The sequence below is a fragment of the Cajanus cajan genome, chromosome 4 (assembly GCF_000230855.2).
Source record: "Cajanus cajan strain Asha chromosome 4, NIPB_CcT2T_4, whole genome shotgun sequence".
NCBI lineage: Eukaryota > Viridiplantae > Streptophyta > Magnoliopsida > Fabales > Fabaceae > Cajanus > Cajanus cajan.
This window is the reverse complement of record NC_138520.1, coordinates 67,344,587-67,371,314: the sequence shown is the minus strand read 5'-3', so window position 1 is coordinate 67,371,314 and position 26,728 is coordinate 67,344,587. Positions and strand designations below refer to the sequence as shown.

General features: G+C 30.6%; 1 protein-coding gene across 1 annotated transcript; it reads left to right on the top strand.

The window, feature by feature from the left end:
• The first annotated feature begins 14,566 nt into the window (after nucleotides 1–14,566).
• On the top strand, nucleotides 14,567–23,567 carry LOC109813650 (alanine--glyoxylate aminotransferase 2 homolog 3, mitochondrial). The gene is made up of 9 exons (XM_020377877.3): nucleotides 14,567–15,219; nucleotides 15,348–15,578; nucleotides 18,546–18,716; nucleotides 20,596–20,739; nucleotides 21,960–22,139; nucleotides 22,411–22,636; nucleotides 22,840–22,953; nucleotides 23,201–23,287; nucleotides 23,398–23,567. Exons 1-9 carry the CDS (start codon nucleotides 14,971–14,973, stop codon nucleotides 23,439–23,441), a joined length of 1,446 nt encoding a protein of 481 aa, XP_020233466.1. The 5' UTR covers nucleotides 14,567–14,970; the 3' UTR covers nucleotides 23,442–23,567.
• Nucleotides 23,568–26,728: the final 3,161 nt, after the last annotated feature.

The following is a 26,728-nucleotide window of genomic DNA, read 5'->3' as shown; positions in this document are numbered from 1 at the left end:
TAAAAGCAATCCTAATCATAGATAGTTTGGGAGATGTTATTCATAAGGTTTTAAATTGTAACCCAAATGGTCACGTAAAAAAACATTATGATTATTATATTTTTTCAACATAAATTTTATATTTTATGTAATATTATACACATTTTTATGTCTTATTTATTTTTATCAAGTGTTATATGTGTCTGGAAAATATACCCCGAAAGAAAACAATTTTTTTATTCTATTTTAATGTTGATAAAATATTTTCCTAATTATTGCTGACCAATAATATGCAGACAGATATGAAGCAATGCCGTGTGCAGTAGCAATGTAAATGCTTTTCGAAAAAATAAATGCGGTTGTGACGTGACTATTGCTGTACTGAAAGAGAATCTTCAATAGTGTATATCATAGGTCTTTTAATTTTTTTTATGGTTTTACCGTGAGATATTAACTTTACGAATTTGAAAAAAAAAATCTAATGGAATATATTCCAATGAAAAAAAGGAAGGAAAAAAAAAGAGAGAGAGAGTGTTAATTAACCATGATATCGAAGTTAATTAATATTGGCCAACATTAAACCGATATTAATGCTTTGTTTTAATGTTTTGTTTGAGAGAAAAAAAAAAAGGGTGCGAAAGAAAGTTGGACAGGAGAAAAACACAAGTAGAAAATGAATAGATTTTATGGTGTTTGGATTAATAGAAGTGGAAAGAAAATAAATTGACTTTTCTCTTTATTTATTTGATTGAATAGAAAAGTAGAAAGAAAGAAAATGAGTTTTTCTAGGTTAAAATATTTTTTTAGTTTATATATTATTTTATTTTATTTTTTAACTTTTATAATTTATTTTATATACTTATTTGTTACAATCTTTTTTAGTGTTTATAATTTAAGATAAATTTTTTTAATTATTTTATTTATAATTTTATAATCCTTTTAATCCTTATCACTAATTATTTTCTATAAAATTGTTTGTTTTATGTTGATGTAAACTTCAATTTTGTGAGATTAAAAAAAGGTATTACAAAAATGAATATTATAAGTGAGACTACAAAAGAGGCATAAAGTGTCAAAAGACCTAATTTAAAGTAATTATAATAAAATAAAAAAATATACTTCAAAAATAGATATTGAATTAATATATTTATCACGTCAATACAAAAGAGATAACGTTATAAAAAAAATAGTAATAGAGATTAAAATGATTAAAAAAATTTCAAGTATATAAATTAAAAAAGATTTATCATAAATTACAATGATTAGAAAAGATTAAAAAAGATAAGTATATAGACTAAAAATGTATATTTTAAACCATATAAACTAAAAGATAAAATAAGTGAATTTATAGGAACTAAAAAAATGTTTTAACTAAAAATATATTTGTCCTTAACTTGTGAGATAGAAAGATAATAACAAGGTAATTGTAATTTTATGTGGGTTCCACTTCTTTAACTTTTTTTTCCTTTTCTTCTCATGTTGGAATTTTTTTTTTTTTGGTGGGTCTCACTCAAATATTTTCTTTCTTTTTCTCTCTAACCAATTAATAGAAAATAACTTTTTTCTCACACTTCTTATCCTTTTCTCTCTTCTTAATTTCTATCAAAACAAATGACGGGTAATATATAGTAGTTGATTTTTGATGATTAATATGTGTAATTGACTGGTTGAAATTTATAAAAGATTTTTATTGTGTTTGCCAACTATGAGAAACATTAGAGATTAATGAACTATATTTTAAGAGTTGTATCAATTTTGGATAGATAAAGTGGGGTTTCATAAAACCTTAATTATGTAATTTTTGCGAGTTTTCGATAATTGTGTGTGACTCTCACTAAGCACAAGCCTTCCAGAAATACAAGGTTTTGTCTTTGTTCATCTATCATTAAGCGAGACAAATTACAAAGTACATAAGTGATTATGTCATTAAGCATGGATGTGTTTATGAAAAAGTTACGATTAATAATCCATTATTTGAAAGATAGTGATTTTGCCTTAATGGAATCAACTCCTTTATGTAGGTTTAGGGTTTAGAGTTTAGGGATCCATTGATTAGAAAAAACATATTTTCAAAGAAAAACACTTGGCCAAAAATTCAAAGTCAATTCCAGTGTGTTTGCTTGATTACTTACATTTAATTTAAGTCAATTAATTTGTTTAAATGATTATGCGCCTTATAATCTTATTAATAAGCCCTCATCAATAGATCAAACAGTCCTTACAAAATAATGGATTCCAAATTAATCATGAATATTCTTTTAAAGTTCTTGAGTCCTCTTGAAAGCTCAATTTCTCTTGTCTTCATCAAATTTTATTAATGTCTTTACTAAAACTTTTGGGAAGATCATACTTCATCAATTGTGGTCTTCACTAGTTACTTTAACTGTTTAATGTCGTTAGTTAACAAATTACATAGTACATTGACGGTTGATGTAGTATATTAATTATTGATGTGATACATTAATATATATTATTGATATGACTAGGGATGGCACGGTCCCTGGGTAAGTGGTGCTATAGGGAGGGCGTGACCCTAGCATGGTGTGGGATGAGTAAGACAATTAACACACACCACTTATGTCGTTTATGGCAGCCCTGGCATAGGGTTAATTGCAAGAGATTGTATTGATTGTAATGTGATTGTGGTTCCTCACACCAAATGACTAGGGATGGCACGGCCCCTGGGTAAGTGATGCTACAGGGAGGGCGTGACCCTGGTCTGGTGTGGGTTGAGTGAGGCAATTAACCTGTATCACTTGTGTCAGATGTGGCGTGGTCTTGGCATAATGTTAATTGTTATATTGATGTGAATGAGGAAAGGTAAAAATGATAATGTTAATTATAAAATCTAAATGGATTGTGATGGATTGATAAATTATGGTACATGCTCGTAAATATTTTATTAAATAAAGAAATATGATGAGATTTTAATATGGTGTGTTTGGATGTACTTTGCATATACATATCTTCTTTTCTCACCGTATAAATTGTGGATATTTTAGGTGGAGAGGATCCAGCTGCAAGTGGCATATAGGATGCCAACAATTTTATTTTGGGAAATGCTCTGATATTGTGACATCGGGGCAGAGGATTTTTAGGACGTAATATTTATATGAATTTGGTACTGTAATATTATTTTGAAAACAATTTGTAAAAACTCTTGTGTTTTATGTTTGATATTTCTATTAATGTGATTGTCGAAGTTTCTCATGTGAACCCTTTTACTGTAATTGAAAGATTTATTACAATATATGTGTTGGGGTAGCAAGGGTGTCACACCTCACGTCCAGCACTATTGGGTACGTGGATAAATGGTAGGTGACCCTTTTTCAATGATTTAGGATTGGCGGGACTTGAGGTAGGTGACCTTTTTTTTTTTTTTTAATGACGGGACTTGAATACACCCCCTCATGTCCATGATGCATGTATCAATGAATGGTAGGTGACCCATTTTTAATGGCGGGACTTGAATACACCCCTCATGCCCATGGTGCATGTATCAATGAATGGTGGGTGGCTCATTTTTAAGAATCTAGGATAGCTTTGATACCATCTTAGAATAGTGGATTAAGCCTAACTCAACTCTACAAAACTGGCTTGTAGGTGAGGGTTGCTTTCCACTTATATACTATTTAATTGTCTAATCTCTAGTCGATGTGGGACTTGGATTTTTTCCAATATTGTCTCCCCTAGTACCGTACGAATCATATTATGACATTAGTGAATAGAGAAATAAATTCAATTCATTGGAGAACATGATCTTGGATCATGTTGGGTCGAAGTTAGCAAATCCATAGAAAAAGAGGGTCTAAAAAGAAAAAGAAAAAAAAAAAAAACTTAAACTGAGAAATGAATGCGTGAATGTCAGATGTTCTGTAACATGTTGGTAACTACACAATTCTTTGTTGTAGAATGGACGCAAGAATACTAAGTATTGTCATTTTCATTTGTTGCTTTGAGCCTCAAATTTGTCTACAATTAATGAGAATGTTGTTATAATTTATGTCAAGTGGAAATCCGTCATTCTAGAGATAAAATAAAACAAAAATAAAGCCAGATGAGATTTTATTATTCTGTCATTCTTTTTTCTCTCTTTTATTTTAGTATAGATTATACATGAGAGACATTTTTATTCGAGTCGAATAAGATCAACATTGATGACAAAATTCTTTCATTAAATATTTAACCCAATTATATATTAAATACTTAAGTTTAAAATTATTAGTTAAACTAAAATAATGTTATTTCATCTTATTCATGTACAGGGAGGAATTGTGAGGAAATAAAGTACAAATAACAGATTTTATTTTATTTTTAAAATAAAAAATTATTTTAATAAAAAAGTATCTTCCTTCGTATATTTTAATCCAAATTTTAAAATTTTCGATCACTTCATTTTATTTTTTTTCCTTCACTTCTTGATGGGGATTAGGTCAGTTATTCTTGCTTTCACGTCAACGGCAATGATCACATCTCAAAGGGACTTGAGCCTACGAAAGTCTTGTCGCTTAGCTTCATCCGGTGGCAATTGATCCTGTTCAAGGGATACATTGGTTTCAGCCAAAATAAAATAAAATTATTGAAATAAATTAATTAAAAAACTAATTATTAAAATGAGTTATTTTTGCTAAGTAAGAGAGAGCTAGAGGATGTAAAAAAGGTCATTACATGTGACATTTTCTTTAGACAAATTACTTCTGTCCATGTTGTGTTTTGTGTTGTGCATGGCATGCATGTATAAGGAAAAACGTTACCATGGTGGACGTTTTCTTTACAAATTTCTTCAAATAGAAGACTTTACTATGCTAGACGTCTTGTAGCATAGGCACTGGTACGAGTCTTTCCATGCGGACAAAGCCTCCATAATCCACACCTACCAAACAGTCTTTCACGGATTCTCAGCAAGCCTCTCACATGCCGAGGCACACAAGCTGCAATCACTCTCCCACGTCATAACTCTCATACCCGAGCAGCTGCGCCACCTCCACACCACGCGCTCCCCTCACTTCCTCGACCTCAACACTGTTGACACTGCTGGCTTACTCAAGGAGACTAACTTCGGCTCCGATATTGTCATTGGAGTCATTGACACCGACATCTCCCCCGAGAGCCAGAGCTTCAACGACCGCGATCTCGGCCTCCCTCCCCCAACTGGAAGGGACAGTGCGTCACCAGAGAACACTTCCCTCCCACCTCATGCAATCGCAAGCTCATCAGAGCTTGCTACTTTTATGCTAGCTACGAAGCCACCAACAGCAAAATGAACAGCACCCTCGAGTATCACTCCCCTAGAGACTCCGACAGCCACAACACCCACACTACCTCCATTGCCACTGAAAGGTACGTCTTCCCGGCCTCCACCATGGGCTACGCCAAAGGAATGGGCGTCGGGATGGCTCCCAAGGCTCGCCTTGTCGTCTACAAGGTCTGTTGGAACGCTGGCTACTATGACTCCGACATCCTAGCCACATTCGACGCTGCTGTGGCTGATGTCGTGGACGTGATCTCCCTCAACGTGCGGGGCGTGGTGGTGCCCTACCACCTGGACATCATCGTCGTGGGGGCCTTTGGAGCCAACGAGGCTAGCATCTTCATCTCCACCTCCGCTGGGAACGACGGCCCTGGCAGCTTGACGGTGACGAATGTGGCACCCTGGGCATTGGTGTATGTGGCAAAGAAGTCATCAACCCATGTGACAATTTCTTTGAGTTTTTGGTCAAATCGGCACAGACCATGGAGCAAGAAAACGTCACTTAGGTTGACGTTTTGTGCAGCATTCCTCAAGTACGAAAGTTGTCAACACTATTGACGTTTTTTATGTAACATGCTGCACTATTTCTGCACTTTTTCACGTGGTATGGGAGCACTTTTTAGATGTTTAAAAATGGTCACTTTCCATGACCTCTTATACATTTTACGTGATAAAAATTATTTATTTTGGTAATTAATTTTTTATTAATTTATTTCAATAGTTTTATTTATTTATTTATTTATTTTGATCAAAAAGCCTATATTAGTCCTATTCAAATGCTAAATACTATCCCTTTTCAATAGTCCTTTTAGTTTGTTCTCCACAAATCAGAAACTGTAATAATCTTTTTTTGTTTTTCATAAAATGATTTTCAAGTTTCATATTGTACCCTTTTCTTTACTATGAGTTAAATACGTATTATTTGTTAATATGTGATTAATTAAAAATTAAACAAAATATAAGAGTATAATTGAATATATATATATATATATATATATATATATATATATATATATCAAACTTTTAAAATGACAATTAAATAATAATAAAATAATTGAACATTACATATTTTATAATTTTAAAAATATATTTCTTAATTTTATTTATATAATGTATTATTATATTTATGAATTTTTTTTCTCATATACATTTTAGTTCTAATTTTACAATTACTTCTTTATAAATTACAAACCACCCACACACCCCTTTTAAATAATCACCCCCACACTACTATTTTTTTCTGCTAGCATTAATAAAGGGATACCTTGATTTGGTGTTCACTTCTTTTCTATCTTCTTTATTTTATTTTATTTTTTTACGAGTTATGCTCAAATTCTTTACAAGTTATGTGAAAATTTGTAACTATTATCTTTCTGACTAACATTTCTTTTTAAGTAATTGGAGGTTTTTTTTTTTTTTTTTTACTTTATTTTAGTAATTGCACATCATTTTTGGATATTATTATTGGTCATCTTTTATTATTTGATTTTTCTCTTTTTCACTGTTTGTTTAAACTTTTACATGCTCTATAAAAGTAAATATTTCGTTTTTTTTTTATATCCTTATTTTTTTTCTTTTGAATTTCATTTTTAAAAATTACTTGCATTTCTATTTTTATGTTTTAAAAATATTCTTGTCGTGATTGCATGAATATTATTAATTTGCTATATTTTTTTAAAAAATATTTATTTATTTAAATTAAATTTATAAAAGGTCTAAAGTGTTTCTATCGCACTAGTCATTTAGTAAATATATGTTAAGTTTATTTTATCTCTGTATAATCATTGATAAACTCAATGTATATTTAATTTTTTATGAGAATGAAATAAATAAATTTTAATTATTAGATCTTATTATAAGAAAAAATAATGTGGTCACTAATAATATAAAGTGTATGTTGATTCATGAGAATAAATAAAATATGTTTGGTTACTCATAAAGATTCTTAGGAATATTTATATAGGATTCTTGAGAATTAAAGATTTTCATTTTTAGTCATAATAGTATATTGATGGATATATAAATACTTTTTATAAAAATATCCTTTATTAAATAAACTTATTAGATAAATTTATTTACTCAAATCTTATTACAAATACGACATTAAACTATTTTAAGAGGTTGAAAAATTATAATTAAAATTATTTAAATACAGAATTCAACAAAAGAAATAACAAAAAAAAATGTTACATAATAAGTAAGAAAGATAAAAATATATTATTTTATTTCATTCAAATAAATAAATATTAATAAATACCATTAAACTATGCAAATAATAAAATAAACTTTAATAATATTATTAAAATTGACAAGGTCAAAAAACTAATGAAAAAAAAAAGATAAAGAAAAATAGAGATATGGGAGAGGGGAGAGAGGAAGAGAGGCCAGGGACTGAAAGTGAGAAAGATAGAGAGAAGAGGAGAAAGAGAAATAGAAAGAGAGAGAAAGAGAGAAATTTCTTTGAAAGCCTTTGAGTAATATTCTTCATTTCTATATGGTATGATATTCTTCGTAGCTTTTTCACTATGCTTCTCAACCATAACCATAATCTTCCATCCTTACAACCCATTGTTGAATCATAATTCTTGCCATTCAAGAATGACATCTTAATTCTTGCCATTAATTCAAGATTGGCAAGATCAGTAGTACATTCGTAGCCATGTTTGCGGAAGCCATGGTAGCACCTATAGGTCCCTTAATCGCTTGCTCTGTATACCAATTTGTTGGATTTTAAGCTGATAAACTTAGCTTTACATACACATAGGTACATGTTTTCTCAATGGGAAGAAGAAGAATTAAAAAGAATGAATGAAACTTGTATGTATTTTTTTTTCTATTAGTATTGATCAGCACTAACACATCACATATATAGTTTAAGAAACAACACAAACTCTATATTATGTTAACCAATAACAAAAACTACCACAACATAAAACATTAAAATTGACTAACATGACTTGGATTAATTACAACAACACATTCCTACGGATTTATTTCGCACTTAGAGAAATAAGGGTATGCTTATTTAAACTTAAAAATAAATGTTTCTAAACAATTGTTTTTAAAAGAAACAATTCTTTAAAAAAAAATAAGTGTTGTTTCATAAAATAAAATAAAAAAAACTGCTTATTTTGAAAGAAAAAAAAGTTTAGACAAATACATAAAAAAAATATAAAAAGAAGTACTTATCTTATTGAAAAAATAATCTTTTATAAAAAAATAAAGTTTAAACAAATAGATCTAATACTAATCAAGTGAAAATTTTAGACTAAGAAAAATCAAATATATTAACACGAATATCTGTTATAGTAGAGAAAAATATTATCACCCTCTTTGTTAGTGCGCTAACTTATGTTTTAATCAAACAGTAACAGTCCACATCTTTTCTCTAGCAAATGGAAATTAGAAGAAGACTCAAACTATAGAAACTTGAGTTTTTGAAAATGAAACTTAACTTTAAATATCTTGAGTCAAGTGATTAATTTGCGGGCATGCCAAACTGAAGAATAGACTCAACACGTAATATAACATTTTCTACGGCCTAAAATTAGCTAAATGGATTGCTGAAAAGACACAATCTAGGGCTGAAACTGATGTTTTCAAATTCTAATTGAACTGTTAACAATGACGTTTAAATTACACACGTCTTATAGGTACTAATTTCTACGGAACCGAGGAGGGGTCTTTCAAAAAAATTAGATAAATAATTTTTAGAAAATGTTAAACATATAGAGAAATAAAAACTAAAAAAAAAAAAAAAAGAGAAAGAGAAAGAGAAAACAACGACATTTGCATTTTGTTTTTTTACTTTGAGCCGTATTTAGAGTACACGACTTGTTTTTTAAAAAAAAAAAAAAAAAAAAGGAGGTAACATTTGGTTGCAAATGTTGTCGCATTAATTTAATAGGTCTTTGTTTTAGGACTGCAGAAAACTTGGACTATTTGCTTTCTCAAGAATCTTTGATCAAAGTATCTTGAAGGGTGTAGATTCTTGGTATCTAAATTCTGAAGTTTTTGGCCTTTTGGGAGAGTATTGCTTGAGATTCTCCCCCATTTTTATTGGCGTTTTTTGCTTCCTTAATAGTTATCACCTCTTTCACATTGATATATATAAGTTCAACTGCCATTACATTGCAAGAAATTTTTCAAACAACAACTATTAAGCATGTATTTAGAGTGGCGTTCTGAACCATTCAAACAGAAGTTGAAACAAAAATTATAAAAAATTATTTTGTATTTTTGTGCATAAAAAAGTAGGATTTTTCATTTACGTCGAGATAAATAGGTTTCCAAATATATATAGCTTAATAAATCATACGCTTAAACTTAAATAATTGATCGTTAATCACTTTAGCAGTTGATTATTTTGAATGGTTAATAGTCATCATTAGTTAAGAAGAGTGATATTATTGAGACGAATGAGGTAATAATTAACTAAAAAATTTGGATGCCAAATTAGAAATAAATTTAAACATGATTTTACATACTGATTTTAGAAATCGATGGTAATTTGTTGAATAACCATTATAAATCGATTGATTTTCTATTAATCAGTTATTGGTAGTTAGAAATTAATCAACAACTATTCATTAATTAAACATGATCGGCTAAAACTGAATACATCTTTATTATTATTATTATTATTATTATTATTATCATTTATTATTATTATTATTATTATTATTATATTCTTTTGTTTTGTTTATGAACATTTAATAAGTAATGCAATAAATCAATAATTGGGGCTATTATAATTGTTCTTCTTTAGTGCTATACATGAAACTCTAATGGTATCATAGCTCTTCTAGAGAAGATCTCTGTTACGCCATTAATCTAATTAACACCTAGGGAAACAATATCATGTGAATTTCAACCATTCTTTGGAAAATCAGTTATCTACTTCTAATGATCCTTCACAAAATTTGTGAACATTAAATTTGGCAAGCGTACAAATTCATATCCGCAAATGAGTAAAAATATTTTTCTTTCTAATACTTAAGCAATACTATTGGTAATGGCATTAATTATGGCAATACAATCACAAATTATGTTTCAAATGGATATTTAATGTAACCGATAATGAATTCAAAAGTTATTTAATATAAAATTATTAGGATAAGTCTAATAGTGAGAGTAGTCTTAAATAATATGTAGATAGTCTTAAATTTAAATTTTGTTAATTGTGATTCTTAAAGATAAAAAAAATAAATAATAAAAAAATCTGATGTTAATTATGTTATACCATTTAATAAAGAGTTAATCACCAATACACGTCAGTGTAAAGTTTTTTACACTGACAACCAATTATATCTTTTAATTATGTCATGTCACTGTTAAAAGTAAATATGTTTATAGTGACATGACACAATTAAAAGATATAATTAATTGTCGGTATAAAAAAATTTTACATTAACAGTATATAAATGATTAACTTTTTAATAAAATCCCTCTAAATATTTTGGATCATTGAATGAGATTCATATTTGCATTTATGATTTTTAAGTGTCAACAACACTATATAAACATTTAATTCAGTATTATGAGATACGTTTTTTTTATAACTTTGGACCGTACATTTTACTACTTAATTACATGGTGATGACAACTTAAGATTTTTACACATGAATAAAAGACAACAATAAATATATTATTTTTTATACAATTTTATTAAAATAGTCTATCTTCTAAAAAAAATATGTTAGAATGAATCATTTATGAAAGTGCAAATTAAAAAATAATTAATATTATATTAAAAAATATTATCTATTTTAAAATATTTTTTAAATATTAAAAATATGATGATTAGTGAATTGAAGAAATACATATAAGGTTAAAGATGTTATTGTAACGATACACCCTAATCGTCATACTTAATAGAATCATTATAATTAATAGTGGAAACTAGCCTACTAGAACATTCAAGATAAATGAGAGAATGTGTCATACATGCATATATAACATGAATATAAAAGTAACACCCCTATACTAATATAAATAAGTTATATATATGTATACAGTAATCTAAAAAATTATCCTATCTTATTGTCGATTGAGTCCAACTATACAAGCTACATGTAGTAACTGTTATTAATAAAAGATCACACCACTTGTTAGCAGTAGTTCCTCAAGTCTAGTCTTGATTTGCTCTCATACAACGTATAATCATCGTAGTTCAAACTATATGGAAACAAAAATGGGTAAACTAGAGTTCGAAAACATATAAGTATAGAAAACAATTTTATAACCCACAACATCATAACAAAACATATACTACTCCATGTCAAGCAAGACATTTAACAATGCACATGATCATATGCAAACATATCAACCAATGCATTATTATACATTCATCTATGAAGAGTTTCTAACAACATGAATAGTCTAAGTGACTCCACTTAATTTACTAAACCAACCCAATCACTTTCGCACTTGAAGCATTGGCTCAATCACAAAAAAAATGGGATATCAATCGATCCTCTAATTTCTCGAGTCTTGTCACTTATACTAAGAAAGTCCAATTCTACCGTTAGGAATAGTATAACTGGGTATAGATTTACCAAGATCTTGGCATATATTATCAAGTCACATATGGAGTTTGCTCATTAATTATCGTTAAGAAACCACGTAACCTTTCTAGGTATTTGGTTAAGGATTGTAGCCCTCAACCTCCTACATTATTCAACCACTAACTAACGATCTAGAGAAACTCAACACACATCAAAACTCACTCCAAGAGACATACCTACTTACGAAGGGTTTTCCAACGGTAGTGCACCACTCCAAGATTTCCTATGTGGGATTTTCAAAAATGATTTTCTCTCCTCAAGTCTTAAGTTAGCAAATATTCATTAACGTCATACCGCACTCTCAACATCTACACCTCATCATACATCATCTATAAGCATCACGTCTAGTTAAGACATATAGAGATCAACAACATCATATATACATACATATATATATATATATATATATATATATATATATATATACATACATATATATATATATATATATATATATATATATATAAAACATACATATGCTCATCATCATCCAACACCAAACAAACATCTACATATGTCATATCCAATCAAAATATATAGAAAAATTATTATACTCCACACAACATGCAATAGTACTCAAAACATCTATTCATGTTCATCATACAACATGTATCAACATACAACTTATCAGAATCAACTATCATACAATGAAAACCTTCACTTAAAACAATACATAGGGGGTTCTACTACTCCAATGAAACTCATATTTTTCTCATATGAAAGCTAAAAAAATTCTCTACAACTCTTATGAAGACTTCAAGTTCAAACTCCATCATCTACTATATTGAAAATCACAAAAGTCGTGACAGTTTACCTAAGTACTAATAATTTGACCTTTGTTCACTAAAAAGGTCATAATTGAAGTTCCAGACCTCTTTTTTAGGTGATTCCAAAGCCATTGGAAAGATAACATCAGGGCTACAACTTTCATGAAGACCACAAAAGTAACTTCAATCATCTACTTTCTTAAACGTGTCAATCTTTTTCTTAAGAGAGGTCAGTTGATCACTTAGAGTGACCAACACCTCGCTCTAATCGATCAAAACTTGCTCGAAGCAACCCAAGTCAAAGAGCATCTTGAGCAACAACCCAAGCTCACTTGGAGCAACCAACAACTCACTCTGAGCAACCAAAACTTGCTCTAAGTTACCCAAGTTAGAGAGCATCTGTGAACAACCACCTAGGCTCACTTAAAGCCACCCCCACGGGCATTCTAAGTGATCAAATCCAAAGAAACATGCAGATTCAAAGCTCAAGAACATCAACCCAACAAAATACTTCAATAATTCAAAAATCCACCCAACCCATACATCAATTCATGCATGCAACTCAATCATTCATACATATACCTTCCTAACAACTCATTTTGCCCCAAAACCACCACATGCAACTATAAAATCTGTCAAGATCATCAAAATCATCTCAACCACCTCAAGAACTACCAAAACTCCACCAACACAACCTTCAAATCTACAAATCCTATAATTCATGCAACAATTGATTATCTCACTTACATACAATACAAAAATCCAATCAACCATTCATCCTATATTCTTTTACTTCGATTCTGCACTCTCAAAGTTGAAGAAGAGGAAGAATGAGAATTTGAGCTTTAAAGCTCCACACTTGAATAAGCACAACACTACCACTAATCCAAGCTTCCCAATACTAAAGAACACTTCCAAGAGCTTCTAACAACAAGATTCCTATCTAAGAGTGTTATGGACCTGAGTAAAGAAGGAGACAAAGAAGAATATAAAATCTCAACTCTAGATTCTCCCTATTAGCCTCAGCTTGACAAAATATCTTAACTTCTAATGTTACACTTATAGCTAAATCACCACCATTCATCAACTACTCAACTCGATCCTTTTGTTATTACGAAACATAAAATCACTTCAAGATTTCCTAGAAAATAAATTATATGTTAAAATATAAGGATATATAATTTGAATTATCCAATTTAATTAAAATATTTGTACTTAAATTCAATTAAATTAAAATTAAAATTTATTTTGATCAATATAAATTAAAGCAAAATTTTCTTTTTTTATATATAATCAAAATGAATTACCTTTTGCTTTTAAAATCAATTGGATTGTACTAGGGATGTAAACTATCAAGTTGAGTTGGGTTGGATCAATTGGGTTTGAGTATTTTTTAAAAATTTAATCCAATCGATAAAAAGTGAGTTGAATTAGATTAATCAAGTTAATCATGTAAACATAATTTTTTTTTATATTTAGTAAAAACTTAAATATTTCATAATAAAAATAAATCATTTGACATTTTATTGCAAATGCAATGTTATCAACTCATAAAAAAAATAATAATACAAATTAAATTTTAAAATAAATTTATTGATCTGTTATAATGTTATCAATTTAAACAACTAACATTAATACAAAATAAAATTTAAAATAAATATATTATATTATTATAATATTATCAATTCAATAGCACAAAACCTGTTATTTAGCAAGAGGGACATAGAGTATTGTTCTAAATAAGTGTTAATTATTTTTATTTTTATTATATATGACTACAAAACCTGTCACTCAAATTTTTATCAAATTTAACTCCTAAATAAAATTAATCCAAACTCAATAAATCGGTTTGACTTCGTTATTATCTTACACACTGATCGGACCATAAATACATATTGTCCATTGTAATGATTGTATCTATTTATCCAATCATCAAACAACAATATCCAGAGTTCTATCCATGTGATCGCTCAATTTCCACACCCGGAAATTTCTCATAACCTTTTTTTTTCTCCTTTTTCCATTTTTGCATATCCTTGGAAACAAATAAAATTGTGAAGATCACAATGTCTACATTCAAGGGATCTTTCCCTGTAGCGAAATTGGGGAAACTTTTGTTGTGACAATAAAACAACGAAGAAAACGGGATCATTAGCATCGCACACACATTACACACTTTGTCCTCATTTGCCATAAACTATTTTTACCGCAGTGAATTACGACGCAGCAGTAACTCTCCACCAATCACCTCCCTCCACGTCATCAACCCTCCCTCCTCCCCTATATAAGCCTCGCCATTCTTCCACCACCCCTCCAAATTCGCTCCTCTCTTCATCCATTCTTTCCTTCATCTCTTCAAAACCTATCATCGGGTCGGGTTGCGCATTCCCGGAGCACCGTCGGAAACATGACAGGATCGTTAGCGTCTAGGTTCGTCCTTCGCCGCTCGTCGTCGTTGCCGCCGAGTCGGTTCCTCTTCCGCCGCGGAGTCTCGCTGCCGGCGACCGAGAAGACGAAGGAGGCATTTACTCCGGCGAGAGGCTTGCCGGCGTTCGATCACACTCCGACGGCGTACTCCGGCATCTCCGCCGATGAGATCCTGGCGAAGCGAAGGGAGTACCTCAGTCCTTCGATCTACCACTTCTATAAAAACCCGGTGAGGACGCGCGCACCGGATGATTCCTCGTTGAAAATTAACCTGCGAGGATGAGTAACTGTGTTTGATTGTGTTAATTCAACAGTAACTAACTAACTAACTAAATGATTGTATGGGGGAGGGTGCAGCTGCAGGTGGTGGAGGGGAAGATGCAGTACCTGTTCGACGAGAAGGGGAGGAGGTACCTGGACGCTTTCGGAGGGATTGCTACGGTGTGCTGCGGGCACTGCCACCCCGATGTGGTCGCGGCCATCGTCCAACAAACGAAGCGCTTGCAGCACTCCACGGTTCTTTACCTGAACCCCGCCATAGCGGAATTTGCCCAAGCTTTGGCTTCTACGCTTCCCGGTAATCTTAAGGTGAATACCACACTAACCGTAATCAACCCCACGACTTCGCACTTATCTTTTGCATTAAAAGCAAACAATTGCCAAAGTCCGCGTTTCATTGTTTTTGGCTTTTTGCAATCAGAAATTAGGAGAGTTGGGTTGGGTTGCTCGGATTTTGGATGAAATTCTTATCCAATTTAATTAAAATTTAATAAATTAAGTTGGGTTGAGTTTGTGTAAAAAAAATTTAAATTTAATTTCACTCAATTCAATGACGAATGAATTAAATTAATTGGATTAATATAATTAAATTTATTTATTTTGTAAAAATATAAATATTTTAAAATAAATGTAAATTATTTGATATATTATTGTAAATATAATATTAATAATTTATATAACAAATAATGATATAAATTTAATTTTAAAATAAATTTATTATTGTATTATTATCAAGTAAAAAACTAATATTAATTAACAAAAAATAAAATTTAAAATAAATATATTATATTGTTACAATCCTATCAAGTTAAAATATAATTTTTTTTACTAAGTAATAGTGATAATGAATATTTTCTTGAACAAATAATTATTTAAATATTATTATTATTATTATATTATGACCCGGTTGGATCGGGTAACAGGTTGAAAACATCAAACCTGTTACTCGACTCGTACAGTATTGAATTTTGGTTGGATAGGTTGGGTCTGACTTAGACATTAAAAATATCCAATCCAAATTTATTGGGTTAGTTTGGATTAGTTTGGGTTCGCGAGTTACCTATATTTGCTTCCGCCTTATAAAAATGTTTAGTTTTTAGCAATCATTTAAAATTTTATGTTAAAAAAATTAGTGATCAATAGAATATTATGGTTTATTTATCATAGTAGGGAATTTTTTTTTTCAATTTTCCAATATTTTTTTTTAATAAAAAATACAAATGACTAAGTTGGGCTTATGCGAAACACTACTTATTTATTTTGTTTTTTTTTTTAAATTTCCCATTTCGATAAAAAAAAATTAAATTAACCATTTTTGGTGAAAAACCAAATAATATAAAATTCAGCATCTAACTTCTTATTTAATTTTTTATTAAAATACAAAATATACATATAGTTTTATAAATGGAGAAAATGGGTGATACAATCACTCATCCCATCCCAAACTTTTATTTATAATAAATTGTTGACTTTTATTATAAGTTATCAATGAGATATTTATTTAATTGATAGTATAATTTTTTTTTATATTATTAATGTATTATCGACAAACTCTTATCAATATTTTTTTTTCGTTTTCTTATCAAAATTATAGTTGTACTTTATTTAAGTTTTTGTTAAAAGTCAAAATGTAGATACAATTTTATAGTTGTGTTTTCTTTTATGTTTTTTCAATCGAAATTACAATTTTATTTCCATAATATATGATAACATTTAATGAAATTTTAGTTTTAATTAAAAAATAATTTTAAAGAAATTTCAATTTTAAGTAAAAAAATAATACTAATGAAACTGTATATATATTTTTTTATTTTGTTAATAAATAGTTAATAAACTAGAATATATTTTTACGTTAATGATATGTAAATAATTTAGAATAATGTTTTTGAAGATTTGTTTATATATAATTACTTAATATTTATTATCATTTAAATTCATCAGCTAAATTTATAGTACAAGGATAGTTTTTTTTTCTCAAAATAAAAGAAGATAATGTAGCAGAGAGTGGACAAGATTCTCTTCTTGGTCCAAACAAATAAGAACATGCTAAATCTTTTATTATAATATATAGTTAAGTTGCATACTGAAATAGTAAATATATAAATAAATAAAATTATCTTTTTAGTCCAATAAATAGCCATGTTTTGATCATAGAGCAAGCATATGTTAATAAACTGCTTTATTTATAAATTTCCATGTTAATATCATGGGACTGGGGTCTGGAAGTGATGCTGTGCGTGGCGTAGAATGATTTAAATGATAATGACTTAGTTCAGTGGAACATATTGTCTACTTCCCTGTCAAGCCACACAAAACAAAACTCTCTCGCTATCTAGTTTAACGGAGAAAAACAAACGATCCACTATTAATGTTTTTTTTTTTTTTTTTTTTGCACATAAAATTCAATTAATGTTTCTGTTTGAGCCAAAAATGAAACATATAATTATTGCATCACAAAACATTGAGTTTGAGCCAAGTTATCGGTGTGGGGTTATCCTTTTAATGATATTTATTGTGCGGTTATTATTTTATATTTTTAAATAATATAATAATTGAATTTTTATTATATAAATTAGAAGGGTCCAGGGATTTCATATCTGTAAATTACATATAAATAAATATTATAAATTATAAATAATTATTTAAAAAAATATATAATTTTTTTTATATTACTCGTTTAGTAAAAAGTGAAAATTAAAGGAATGGTTACTAAAATATATTTTCTTTATAATATATATAGAGTATAAATATGTAACTTCCATTTTTTTTTATTCAATAGTTAGAAAAAATAGACTATACACTTAAAATGTAAATATTAATAATAGTATCATCATATTTAATAAACTAAGTGCCCAATCATAACTTTTACGGTTTATATTTATACCAATATTATTTGTATATCAACTGATTTTAAAAATATACTTATATATTTTGCGTGCCTTTATCGGGAAAAAGAAACTTATATACGTGAGGATATTAGGTTTATTGAAATTTGTATAAGAATTAAATTCTGACATCAGTTATTTTTGTTGGTATTGTGATATTATGTTTCATATTTTAGGATAAGAAATTTATCATTAAAATTATAATTATCGTGATTATTTTTATACTATTGTTTAAGTAACAACATAGACCAGTATTATAGTAGTTTAATTCAAATATTTAACATTTTCTACAAAATTATATACCAATGAGAATATAATAGAAAACAGTAGACAACAACATCATATTTTAGTTTCCTTAATTTTTTGTAAATAATTTGTTTTTTTTGTGTAGGTGGCGTTTTTCACAAATTCTGGAACGGAAGCAAACGAATTGGCGATACTAATAGCAAGATTGTACAGCGGCTACCATGACATAATATCTCTAAGGAATTCTTACCATGGGAATGCTGGTGGGACAATGGGGGCCACAGCTCAAAGCATTTGGAAATTTAATGTTGTGCAGGTATACATACATATATATCTATATATCTATATCTATATATATAGATATATATTTCCTCCTTTTTCTATTTCTCACTTTAACAATTCCTTTTTACATATTTTATTATTTTATTTTGTCCAATGAAGATTAGGTTATTTCATGTCAATCATTTCTGAACAAATACCTTCTAAATCAACTATTAAAAATAAGTGAGTTAATACTTAACCAATAATGCAAAGAAAGTTGACAAAATATTTATTTAAAATGAGAATGAATAAATCAAGGCTTTTCTAGAACAAATTTTGTTAACCTTTCTTAGGATTAGGTTAAGAACCACTTGTTATTTTCCACTAAGCATTCAAGTGATATAAAGAAGAGGTATCAGATAACCTTGAGCTGTGGTAATATAAAATATTTTCATTTTTTACTTAATCATATTCTTATTGCACTTAATAATCAAAACTAAAATAAATAATGAGTTATATATTGGACTACTACCTGTAACTATTAAGTGTGTGAATCAATGGACATATAACTGTTTTGATTGAATTTTAAGTATGTGACAACATTAATTGTTCATGTTTTGCAATTTATAATATTTCTTATCGACTTAAATAGTGTTGTCTGGCATAAAAATGCAATATGGGCTATAAAAAGTATATTAAAAAAATAAAAAATAAAAGACTGCGACCCGTGCTAAGTAACTTGCACAACTCAACTAATAAAGAACAAAACAGGGTCTTTTTTTGTCCAAAACAGAACGGCGTCTTTGTCTAAAACATTTGAGGATTTGTTTTCGAGTTACATTTCAAAGAGAAAGAAAAAGACAAATTATTTATATTTAGCTCAACTATATTTTTGATTTTCGTAAAAAGAACAAATTTTCATTTTAGTCTTATGAAAGAATTTATTTATTTTTACCGTTCTAAAATTTGAAACTAATGTTTTTAATTTCTACTTTTTAATAAATATTCTTGAATTTAATATTATCTTAAAACAAAAGAAATAAAAGTATAGATTAACATAAAGCTATGCAACTCTCTTTATATAAAAAATAAAACTTTGTCATGTCTTTCTAAAACTCCACTCACAAGTGTACTTTCACAATTACTAACTATATATATATACACGTATGTGATAGCAACGTCGACGAAGTTTGGCATCATGTAGACCATGAAAGCGACCCGTTCATTATTGATAGTATTTGGAACGGAATTTCCTATGGAAAGTAAACTAGTAGTTTCAGATCTGTGACGATGATTTCTCGTGATAATGAAAGCGTGGACCCCATTACGCAAATTATATTACAATTACGTGGTGTCTTGTTCGTTCTCAATCAGTAGTGAAAGATAAATATATCCTGCCCAAGAAATACTGTATTTCTTGATATGGGAAAATAGTATTTTCTTTGATGCAAATTGTCATGTGAATTCACATGCAAATGCAATATCTTGCAGGCTGGACTGTTCTTCTCTATATCCAATATTGAGTATTTTTTGTAGTTTACCTTCATGTTTTCTGCCACTTAAAATTTAGGGTAACATTTGATACACATAATGAATTGATATGATACACTGTTCTGTCATCTTTGGTCGCATCTCTTTGGTGAAATTAAAGAAAACCGCTTTTTTAATTCAGGTTAATCATAATTTATTAGGTATAATAAGTTGGTTAGTTTGTATAATAATTATTTCTAATACTTAGTACGATCTCTTATTGACTTACACCCACAATGTATAGAAATTAACCCTTTATAATTTTATGTTTGGGTTTCTTCTATTTCTAAATGATAAGGAATATAAAAATAAAAATGTTATACTCCATGAATTGGTCTTGATTAACTTCTATCTAAACAAAATGTTGCCTAACTTGTTTTGTTTCTGCTTTTTGCTACGAACAGAGTGGCGTTCATCATGCGCTAAATCCAGACCCTTACAGAGGGCTTTTCGGTTCTGATGGGGAGAAGTATGTAAGAGATGTTGAAGAAATCATCAATTTCGGAACTTCTGGAAATGTTGCAGCCTTCATATCTGAATCTATACAGGTATCTAGTTAAACCATAGACGCGTCCAACTTGGTATCAAACAATTTGATGATTTTATGTTTTTCAAAATCATCTCACTTGAGGACTCCTTTAGCAAAAATATTTTTGAGCAATGATTTTAAGATATTTTATTTTTTTTAAACACCTTACTCACAACTTTAATTTTCTTTCTATCTCTCTTTCTTTCTGTAACATCATATCGGTTAGCGTTTTTGTGATTTTCTCTCTTTTATCTTTTTCATTAGACATTAGATAGTGATATATCATATGAGATGTTCAAATATATTTTTCTAATATTTTAACATTGGATAAAATGTTTTTTTGCAGCGCATTATTTTAGTTTGAATTTATTAAATATTAAATGAATTAAAAGTATCACCAAGTCCATATATCAATAAATAATAAGTTGTTTCAACGATCTTGAATTCAAATTCTAAATATACACTCCTTGGAAGAATAACTTTACCATTTATGATAATCTTATTTAGTTTAAATATGATTATTATGAGCGGAGGATACATATATTTTTAACTAAATAATAATAAGGTTTAAATATGTTTTTAGTCCCTCAAATTTAAGATAAATTTGTTTTTGTCTCTCAAATTTAAAACTGTTGTTTTTAGTCTTTGTAATTTTTAAAAGTTTTGTTTTAGTCTCTTAAATCATCAATAACATATTTGAAAGTGACTAATTAAAACAGTTATGCAATATTAACCGGATTTAATGTGATATTTTCACTAATAGGGATACTAATAGGTAGATTTTATACAATAATATTTGATAAATTTTTTAACGAAATTTAAATACATAAATTAAAATAAGATTTTTTAAAATTATAGGAACTAAAAATAAAAATTTTAAATTTGAGGGACTAAAAATAGAATTACCCTAAATTTGAAGGAATAAAAACATATTTAAGCCTAATAATAATAATAATAATAATACAAAATTTAAAAGAAATAAGTAACTTGCATAAGACATTTGCATCATTTGTACTGGTCTCGTGCGACGTTCCTGCATTACATAGGACACAAACAGTGTTAGATAAAAAAAATTCCATTCAATATTTTGTGATAAGAAACTGTCTAAAAGTACTAATGGGTGTAAAATGCTTCATTAAGCTTGAATCTCTGTAGTATAATTTCCTAATTCTAATCAGATGTAAATTCATAAATGTCTTGAACTCTACACACTTCTTGCTACTGCTCTTTTCTATGTAGGGAATAGGGGGCATCGTTGAATTGGCTCCTGGTTACTTGTCTGCTGCCTACAATACAGTAAGAAAAGCTGGAGGTCTTTGTATTGCTGACGAGATTCAGGCTGGGGTTGCCCGCACTGGTAGCCATTTCTGGGGATTTGAGGCCCATGGTGTTGTACCTGACATAGTAACAATAGCAAAGGTAACTTATCTCTTGTCTAGGATCTTGATTTAGCAAACATGAGGAGCCTGTCTCCTCTGTTCATATTGGAAATTTTTCACAAGAGCAGCACCGTGCTTAAGAAAATAATAGCATAAAAGCATATAGGTATATGCCTCATCTTCTCATGAATTGAAAGTGCAGCACAAACTATATATAAATGGTCCTTTTATTTTTAAACATAATTATGCTACTCTTGTTAAGTGCGTATGCTCTTTTTTGTTGTCTTGTTTCATAATTTTGCTTTTGACAGGGCATTGGAAACGGCATTCCTGTTGGTGCTGTTGTAACTACTCCTGAGATTGCAAAGGCCTTGACTCGCCGAAATTATTTCAACACCTTTGCTGGGAATCCCGTTTGCACTGCTGCAGGATTGGCTGTTTTAAGAGTAATAGAGAAAGAGAAGCTTCAAGAAAATGCGTTTGTAGTGGGTTCCTATTTGAAAGAGAGGCTCACTGCGCTCAAGGACAAATATGAATGTAATCTTCCTTCACTTCTTATTCCTTGTCCACTCCAGATCAGTGCACAAGCATGCATGAGTTCATTCTAGATTGAATTACAAGAGTGGAAGAGCTTAATTGAAATGCATTAGTGACACAAAATAATCAGGATTTTCTGTCTTCATTTTTCCTTTTACCAATTCTTATGTTTCTAAACTAACTTGGTTGGTTTTCTTCAAAAGTAATTGGTGATGTGAGAGGAAGAGGCATGATGCTCGGAGTTGAACTTGTCACCGATCGCCAACTTAAAACACCAGCAAAAGATGAAACACTGCATGTTATGGACCAAATGAGAGGTAAAGTGTGAGAAAACATGTAACAAACTAACTAGTATTCAATAGATTGAGTAAAGGCATGGTCAAGGTGATTACATCAAGTCTTATATAGGTTAACAAACTAATTATTATTATGCAACAAAAACTAACTACTAAGAACATAATAAATTGTATAAAAAAAAAAAGCTAGTCTCAAAACCTCTAGAGTATCTTCTGGTACTAGCCATAATTTTTATGATTTATGTAAGCTTTTCTGCTGTTACCACAGAATTAGGAGTGCTGATTGGAAAGGGTGGCTACTATGGAAATGTATTCAGAATTACGCCTCCCTTATGTTTCACCAAAGAAGATGCAGGTTGCTCTTAGTCTCAAACCCTCTCTTCTGTTCACATTAGATTAATAGTGCCAGTCTTAATTACTTATACCCTCTGTGTGGGTTTCCCCCCTTTTTATTTGTGCATGCAGATTTCCTGGTGGATGCGATGGACTACACATTTTCCAGAATGTGAAGCTTATATAAGAACCGAGCGTAAATAAATATGTATTAATTTTTATCTTATGTAAACTGTACTAGACCATGTATATAGACTATGGCAAGTAAAATTTATGAACCTTACAAGCAGCCTTATAACTTATTCCCAAAGTTGCTCACTGTCAATCCATAAAACACTTTTGTATTTGGCATAGGGTAATTTGGATTCACCTTTCCGAATCACTAATACCAATCCGAATTAGTACATTTGGTTCCGAACACTCCTTCTGGAAAATACAAAATGGGTTTTCTGAAAGATTTTAAATATTTACGGAAATTGTTGGGTGCATGTGGGAAAATGCTGAGTGGAGAACCTAAATTCTGTAACGATCACGACATGACCCTAGACTATGTCCAATTCTTATTTAATTAATTCTCCAAGGATTTGACAAAAGAAAAAGGCAAATTATGATGAATCCACCATGGATGTTGGAGATCCCTTCCTAAGATATGGTCACTACTTGAGTCAACTTCTAACATTTTAATATAAAGACGAAAGAGACCCAAAGATGAAGAAAAATATATGATTAAAGTGGATGAAAATGAAGTAATAATGGTAATTAATAGTCTACTCATTTCAATAAAAAAGGGAGTAGTTGGTAACTTATACACTGAATCTGACCTGGATATTGAGAAAAATTAGCTAAAGCTGAGGTAGCCAGAACTTTGGATGACGTTAGCCACTTCTTATCGGTTACCACTATTAGATTAGTACGTCGTATGAAAATGAATTAAGAAACTTTTAACGAGAGTTGCATTTTGAAAATGTGAAAAATAGTAGTTGGTATATTCCGATGTTTTCAAAGTGAGACCGCACTCAAAATTTAATGATTGAATTATAGGTGAATTATGATGAAATTGATATTAATAAAATAATAATAAGAAATAATAATTATGATTAATATAAAAATAATATTAAATAAATAAAATACTATAATTTTACAACACTAAAAATTAAAATAAAACACTTATAGATTTTTAACATTTAATATATACATAAAATTTTAAATTATATATATAGTATTTGTAACGACTCGACTGGTCACTACACACAGCACAGCACAGCACACCAGAACATCACACAGAAAAGAACAAGTATATACATATAGTGTCTAGAAAATATATATATATACAAGATCCAAATCTGGCTAGAGTCAAAGTGTACAAAATACAACCAGCAATGCTACACTAAGTAGCTAAATACAACAACAACAAAAACAAATGCCATCTGCCAACTGCAGACTCTCCTAAGCACACCAACCTAACCCTGCTCTGCTCTCATACATAGTATGATCATCGCAGTCCAAATCACATGGAAACAACAAAGGGTAAGCTAGTGAAAAGAAACAACGTACATATATATATATATATATATGTATGAATAGTAAACAGTTACAGCTATCAGCACATCAATCATCTTAACAACATCAGTTTACTATATATATAACAACACACATCTCACATCATTCAGCAATAACAGCAGTAAACAGCAGTACATAGCGGTAAACAGCAGTAAACACATAATGCATCGTCACGCATATAAGTTAGTATTGGTCGCTTGTAAGCGGTATAGCTCGACCTGGCCCCTATACCGTGGTCGCTTTGTACAGGTGTGCCTCGACCTTGCCCACACACGGGACCACTAAGAACTTAGAGGAGAACAAGTTACCACTCCAAGGATCAGCTTTCTAGGGAGGGTTTTCAACAAATTGGGTTCTAAGAGCACCATAGTCACTTAATCCACATAATGGGATGAGGAATTTCGAAAACATCTCCTCTAGTCTTAGTGATCAACAGCTCAGCCTTACGGCCTACAACAGCTCCTCTCAACACGGAGCACAGCACTACATAGTAGCAATAACAGCACCGACTTAGCGGCTGTAACAGCACCACATTAGAGGCAATAACAGCATACAGCTAAGCACAACACAACAATATCAGCATACAGCAATAGCAGCTTACAACTCAGCTAAACAACTTACAACGCAACAATATTAGCATACAGCAATAGCGGCTTACAGCTCAGCTAAACAACTTACAGCACAACAATATCAGCATACAACAATAGCGGCTTACAGCTCAGCTAAACAACTTACAGCACAGCAATATCAGCATACAGCAATAGCGGCTTACAGCTCAGCTAAACAACTTACAGCACAACAATATACATCAAATACAGCTTAAATCAGCATACAGCACAGCTCACAGCACAACCTAAACATCCTTAATCAGGAATAACATCTAACAGCACGACATATTCATCAATTTCAGCTCAACATCATAATTCAGCATTATCAACTAGTCAGCACAACAATATTTAACAACTACAACTCAGCTCAGCATATCTATCATCACATTTCTACACATAACAGCTTAACATCAAATATCATGTCTGCGCCCGGCACGCTCATGGTCGCGCCCAGCGTGGCACAACTAGAGAGCACCAGGGCTCAGCGCGCCCGGCACAATTCCCATTGCGTCCGGCGTGTTAGGAGGCAGAGACCTCAGAAGGTCTCACACACCCGGCGTGCAAACCCTCGCTCGGCGTAGGATAAGCAGAGACTTCCCCAAAATCTCACGCCCGGTGCAATATAAATTGCGCCTGGCGCCACCTCTGACAGAGACTCCCAAGGAGTCTCCACGCCCGGCGAGACAAGGTCACGCCCGGTGCCACACCAGAAATCCCCAAGCAATGTCACTTACTGATATTGCGCCCAGCGCGGCCCAACCACGCCCGGCGTGGGCCATCTAGAGGCTCACACCCTCAAGCTCGCCCGGCGCATACACCACTACGCCCGGCGAGCTTGCCCAATGGAGCCCTCTAGTGAGCGAATAACTGCGCCCGGCGTGATACCTAGCAGCAACCCTCAAACTTCGAAAATCTCTTCCAAACCTGCACCAAATCAGCTTTCCAAACACATGCAATCGGCCCAAAACATTACATTTTCATCAAACAACCCAAAAATCCAAGCTTTACTCACATGCATCCATAAACAATGAAAATCCCAAATTTCACCAAAAACCCAAAAAATGAGTTTTCATCCAAAACAGCTCAAAAACTTTGAAAATCTCAACAATTCGTGAGTCCTAGCTCACTACAACACACAACCGGCAAGAAATCCTAACTTCCCTTACCTGAAGATTGGATCAGGATAGTCAAGAAGTAGAATCCCCTTTCCGAAGCTCAACTCGGAACTTCAATCCTTCAAAAGTCAGCTTTCCAGTCCAAATCCCTTCTCTCTAGAACTTCTCTCTAAAAAAACT

Bases quoted from the DNA above. Each gene is read 5' to 3' on its own strand.
- LOC109813650 (XM_020377877.3), top strand. From the start codon at position 14,971: ATGACAGGATCGTTAGCGTCTAGGTTCGTCCTTCGCCGCTCGTCGTCG. The intron at 18,717-20,595 runs GTATACATACAT...TGCTACGAACAG, and splicing joins GGAAATTTAATGTTGTGCAG to AGTGGCGTTCATCATGCGCT. The intron at 20,740-21,959 runs GTATCTAGTTAA...TTTTCTATGTAG, and splicing joins TCATATCTGAATCTATACAG to GGAATAGGGGGCATCGTTGA.